We start from the raw sequence: 6001 nt of genomic DNA on the forward strand, positions 1-6001 counted from the left end.
ATTTAAATAGCAAAAAGTTTTAAAGAGCCACCTAAAAAGTAGCACACACTCAGCTTTCAGTTTGTAAATGCCTATGGTTTTTTCCACTTCCTGCTTTTATTTCTGGAGAGGGAATGTTGCAATCTACTCGAAGAGCTAGCACATGTAAGCTTTCCAGTTCAGAGTGGATGTGCTGTATGATTTCTTTCTACAGCCAGTCTAATGGCTGATGGTTTGTAGAATTACATCTGCTACATAAAGCTTTCTCTTTTATTTTGAGGAATGGGAATGGAAGGCATGGGCTTTGGAATGAATAAAATGGGAGGTAAGCTGTGTTTTTTGAAATGTATATAGCATGGGTTGTTTTTTTTTTTGAAAGTCATGCAAACTTAGCCGTATGTGCCTAGCAGGCATTTGATTTCTTTGGAATTGTCACCAATTTAGCGATGACTTATGTTTTTGAGTATTAGTAAAACTGCTGTAGATGTATGGGGAAGGGTTGAAACCTCAGAGGAAATACGGCCAGTGCTTTGGTCATGAGACTTTTTAAACCTGACTTTGATTTAGGAGATAAGGTGTGACCAAATTCTGACCACAGTTTGTGAATCTGTGCTAGGGAGTTGTCTTGGTGCCTATGGAAGTGATCTGGGAAAAAAGCTTACCGTGGTGTTAAGTTGAAATGCTAAAGTGTCCCTGGAAAATCCTTTCTTTTAGGAATGGAAGGTCCGTTTGGTGGCATGGAAAACATCGGGCGCTTTCCAGCTGGAATGAACATGGGCAGAATGAGTGGTAGGCATTAGTTCTGTGTGCTTTTTTGTTTGTTTTAATATTAAGCTTCTGAGTTCAACAGCAGCCCTTGGTCTCTGAAACTGTAACACCAGAGACTGGTTGTATTCCTCTTCCAGCTTTTATTGGAAAGAACTTAAGGCTTACATCTCATGCAGTGTCTGCAAGGCACTTACGGCCTCTAAGCTACAAAAAACAAGTGGTTCATAAAAGTTGCCTTCAAGGACTGCTTTGGAAAGATAAACTGTGCTGTGTTCAGCAGCAAGACTTCTCCAAAGCAAAGTGTCTCGTCTGTGTTGAGATGAGTCCTGGATTTTTGTTCTTTTTCTGGGGGTTGTGTTTTGGTCTCAAAAAGACATAATAAAACAATCAGGAGGACATAATAAAAGTTAACCTTTAAAAACTATGCCTATAGTGAAATGCTGATACCCCGAAGTTCATATTGGACTTAATCTTTACAGAGATGGATCGTGCCATGGGTGGAGGATTTGAGAGAGAATTTGGAAGAAATGAAATGGGAATGTCTCGTAGTTTTGGAGACACCTTGGAGAGAGGAATAGGTCAGTATACGAAGCTTACCTACACTACCTACTGGAAATACCTGAACTGTGTGTAAAAAAAACAAGCAAACAAAAAACATGCATGTTTGTCATAACAAAACAGACCATATTTTACACACGGCTCCTCTAACACTTTGATCAAAATTTGATCAAACAGTAATTTCAGTTAAATTATTCTTGCTGCACAATCCCCAGGGTATCTTACAGGACAGCTAGCAGCTAAAATTATATTTAAAATACTACTTTTGCCACCTGAATTTCTCCTGGGTTTTCATATGCATTCCAACTTCTCTCCTTGTTTGCACATCAGTTTTTTCTTTGATGCTTTTATTGTGCATATGGAATTTAAACTTGTTTGGAAGGGGTAAACTCTTGCACATGGATTAATGAGGTTACCAGTCCCTTAAAATGTGTTGTAGTCATGGTGATATACGTAATCAGCAACGGTACTCGTTTTCCCACCTGAAATAACTCTGCTTCATGTTCTGCAGCAGCGCACACATTGTGTGGTCCCTTTTTTTTGAATAATGATGGTCTAAAGGATTTCAGTAATGTATGCACCACAAGCACATGTTTGGTTTTAGTCTGTGTTTGACTATTGATAACTTGTGTGTTTTGTTCCAGGTGGTGGAAATGCCAGCATTCCTGGGATTGAGAGGATGGCACCTGGCATTGATCGTATGGGCTCGGGAATGGAAAGAATACCCTCTGGGATGGGGCATGGGATGGAGAGAGTAGGGTCAGAAATAGACAGGATGGGTCTTGTTTTGGACCGCATGAGTTCCAACGTGGAACGGATCGGTTCTGGAATTGACCGAATGGCCCCTCTGGGCATCGATCACATGGCTCCTAACATTGAGAGGATGGGACCAGCTATTGAGAGAATGGGTTCTGGCATAGAAAGAATGGGCTCTGGAATAGGCTTTGGCATTGAGAGGATGGGCGCTGCCATTGAACGTGTTGGTACCACTATGGATAGAATGGGATCAGGTGTAGAACGAATGGGTTCTGGCATGGATAGGATGGGTATAGGTATGGAGCGTATGGTCCCTGCTGGAATGGGAGCTGGAATGGGTCAGGTCATAGAGAGAATGCCAGGTGGCTTGGATCGCATAGGTGCCAATCCTATGGAAAGAATAGGAATAGATCGTATGGGTGCTGCTAGCATGGAGAGAATGGGCTTGGAGCGCATTGGAGCCACTAATATGGAAAGAATGGGTCCTGCTATGGGACAGGGCATGGGAGCAGGCATAGATCGCATGGGACTTGCAATGGGAAGCAATTTTGAAAGACCAATGGATATGGAACGTGGAAACTTTGCAGGCAATTTTGCAGGCTCCCTTGGAGGAACTGGAGGACCTGCAGCTGGGGTGGCCAGAAAAGCCTGTCAGATATTTGTGAGAAATGTGAGTAGCCTTCATCCTATTGCTCTGTGTTGATTTCTTTTGTGTTCTTTTGACTTTAGTTACAAAGTTTAATACTGCATGCTGCCAAATGTGGGGTTGGGCAGGCCTTTGTGAGTTGAAGCCATTTTCTTAACAGGAGAAAAGCTTTCTGCGTATGAAAATGACGGTGCTGAACTATGGCTTCCCAGGATGGAGAACATGTTTTGAAGAGACGGAAGTACTGACAAGTCGTTTAACAGTTCCTCAGTAATTGTTCTTCTTTTTCACAGCTGCCTTTTGATTTTACATGGAAAATGCTGAAAGATAAATTTAATGAATGTGGTAAGTTGTTATATCACTGTCAATCTTTACTATGAATTGAATCTCTCTTATAGAGCTAGGAATTACTTTTAGGTCCCTGACACTAGTACCTTAACTAAAATTTCATTCAGACCTGGGGAAATATTAGGTATTCATGCTGACAAGTGCTTTGGGGATATTTACCATCTTGCTATGCCGGCAAGAGTCTTATGGTATTGAGAAGAAATAAATGTTTTGACTGTCTAGTTGATAACCCAGTCAACACATGCTCTTTCTCAGCTCTCAAGGGCTGGATTTATTATGTGGATAGCCTCTCTGTAGTTACAGAGAGACAGGAACAGAGAGATGGAAGTCCAGGATGAATGATGAGATTCATTTCCTACAGCAAAAAGCTGAGAACTACCGAAAAGCACTGGCAAGATGCTTTATTTTGAAGTGAACGTATTTGTTTGGGGAAACTGTCCTTAAAGAACCTTAAATTAGTAATAGCAATAATAACAGAAAAACAAAAACTGGGGAGCTAAGAGAATTCCTGAGTCAGCTGCATTTTGTTAGATGTATTTATGTCCAGTTCATGAGACATCTGACCTTTTGAAAAGCTAGCCCACATGGATTTCTTGCTTGCTACAGTGATTTCCAGTACTACACTGTGGAGTAAGCTAACTTACTAGAGGGCCAATTAGCATAATTAATTAGTGCTTTCTGCTGCTTTGAGAACCATCATGCTCTTTAAGAGACTTTGTGAGCATGCCTTTCTTTTCAGAGGCTTAGATAAGCTACTAATGGTTGAGGTAGGCTGTTCAGCTTCTGGGGGACTTTTCATGGCAATGGTCACTGATCAAATTGTCCTAGAGCTTTAAGTTTCAAAGTAATGGTAGTTTCTAAAGGTATGCTTTCTGTGGCTTAAGGTAGAGAACTCTAAATCTAATTGTGTGGTACCTACTAGATTAAACAAGAACCTTTCTTTTCTTTTTGAAGGTCATGTGCTGTATGCTGATATCAAGATGGAAAATGGGAAGTCTAAGGGCTGTGGTGTGGTTAGATTTGAGTCCCCAGAAGTAGCTGAGAGAGCCTGCCGTATGATGAATGGGATACAGCTTCGTGGGAGGGAGATTGATGTGCGAATTGATAGAAATGCTTAAGTAGCTGCTTTTTTAACACTGATACCAGATTTTTGAATTTGTATTTTTTCTTGTTAACCATTTTAATTTGACTGGATGTAAAGGTGTTAAAACAGTTCAATTGCTTTCTGGAGTAATTTTAATTACTTTTTTAACAAATGGATTTCCATTTTACTGTTTTTGCATTGAAACTGCAATGTGCACAATCTTTTTTTTTGTAGTTGTGGCATCTTGTTGACATTACAGATGTAAACAGTATGACTTTGATAATAAATGCAAGTTAAAGATTTCAGTCATTGCATCTATTACTGGCAGCACATCCCTATGCTTGCAAAAGTATCTGTAAACTGAGTACAGTAAACTACAATTTTTATTCTCTTGTGAAGTGTCAAGAAAGTGTACCTTTGGGTTGTCAGTTCATGACAGTATGAATTAGACTTTAAAACGGTGCACTTGAACATTCATGTTAGTACTCGAATGTCTTTAGCCTATCGGTTTCCTGTGTTCTGACCTGGTAGGTAAACTTCTCCTAGCAAAAGTACTGGGGCCGATAGCTGGATCTTTCTCCAGAGGCAATGCTCATTGAAAAAATAAAATACTCTGCACTTTCAGTTGTCAGTGCCATGCTGGAGGCCTGAACTAAAAAGGGATTAAAAAACCCCATGCTTTTTTCTAGTGTGGGCTTCAGCGGGGGCCAGGTGTGTCAGTCCCAGTTGGGGGCAAGGACCGGTATGGGAGTGGGAAACATCCCACCTCCTGCCTTTTTACCTGCACCAGCTGTTTCACCTTTTTGTATGACAAGTATAATTTTAATTAAGCAAATTGAAAGTGATTATTTGGGTCAGAATTCTTGTTGCAGGAGAGATGAAACTTTATGCTAAAGGATTAGAAAAAAAGGAGTAAAAAGCCATTTGAAATGTAATCATGCAATTATTGTTAAACTAAAGCTTAGACTTTTCTTCAGGTGAGAGGTTCCCTGTCCGTTTCATGATACTGCTGAATTGTGTTGCCACAATCAGAGTAGCCAGAAATCCTAAATGTGGAAAACCACCTTGAATGAGATACTTCAGAGCTACTGTGTGTGGGGAGGGAGGGGGATGCTTCGCAACTTCAACCGCCAACCCCTAAGTTTCAAGATAACGTACTTTTCAAAAATGTTTTCTGTATGCTTCAAGCTTAATTTTAGTTTTTTTTTTTCTTTTTCAGTCACAAAAAGTTAGCATAAACTAAACACCCTTTCCAACAACTCATTCTCATGCCCCTTGTCCTTCAGTTACGCTCACAGAAGCACTTACAGGATCTACAGCTCAATTGCACAAAGTTTTTGTATCAGTTCAGTGACGGACAGTTTGCTTGCACAGCTGTGCTGTCAAAAGGTAATCTGATGCAGGGAAGTGTAGAAGTCTCAAATCAGCTTTGCTATTGCAGAAGAGGTAGTGAACAACCCCTGGGTTGGTAGGTTTGCTACAAAACCAGCTAGCTGTTCTGAGAGCTGAAGAAAAAACCTGCGGGAGTGTCCCTGCCGGGAGGTATGTTAGGAGATGCTTCAGATGCTGGGCATGCTGCCTCATCTCGAGAGAGATGCTGGGAGGACCAGAAGAGCGGATACTGCACTTGATCTTTTGTTTTGGATTTAAAAAAATGCACTCTTCTTAATAAAAAAAGTTAATTACGATGTTTGACTCATTTTGGGGGTAGGCAGGGCTGTGCAGCCTGGGCTGTGAATGCTCCCGGGGGGCACCCAGAGGCGGTTTGTCACAGGCTGGGCTTCGGGAGCTGGCCGTAACCGAACACAACGGCAAACGCTGACTGAATTTAATCGTTTATTTAACTGTCTTGAGGCAGTCTT

General features: G+C 41.1%; 1 protein-coding gene across 6 annotated transcripts in view; it reads left to right on the forward strand.

The window, feature by feature from the left end:
* Positions 1-4533, forward strand: part of HNRNPM (heterogeneous nuclear ribonucleoprotein M) — a 42304-nt gene extending 37771 nt beyond the window's left edge. For 3 of the 6 annotated variants that reach the window (XM_035348353.1, XM_035348350.1, XM_035348348.1), the window contains 6 exons: positions 260-304; positions 694-768; positions 1227-1325; positions 1950-2731; positions 3001-3052; positions 4010-4533. In XM_035348353.1, coding sequence (XP_035204244.1) covers positions 260-304; positions 694-768; positions 1227-1325; positions 1950-2731; positions 3001-3052; positions 4010-4173 — 1217 coding nt within the window. In that variant the 3' untranslated portion in view covers positions 4174-4533. The other 3 variants (XM_035348349.1, XM_035348352.1, XM_035348351.1) reach the window with 2 other exon arrangements.
* The last annotated feature ends 1468 nt before the right edge of the window (positions 4534-6001 follow it).

Source organism: Oxyura jamaicensis, chromosome 28 (genome assembly GCF_011077185.1).
Source record: "Oxyura jamaicensis isolate SHBP4307 breed ruddy duck chromosome 28, BPBGC_Ojam_1.0, whole genome shotgun sequence".
Taxonomy (NCBI): Eukaryota; Metazoa; Chordata; class Aves; order Anseriformes; family Anatidae; genus Oxyura; species Oxyura jamaicensis.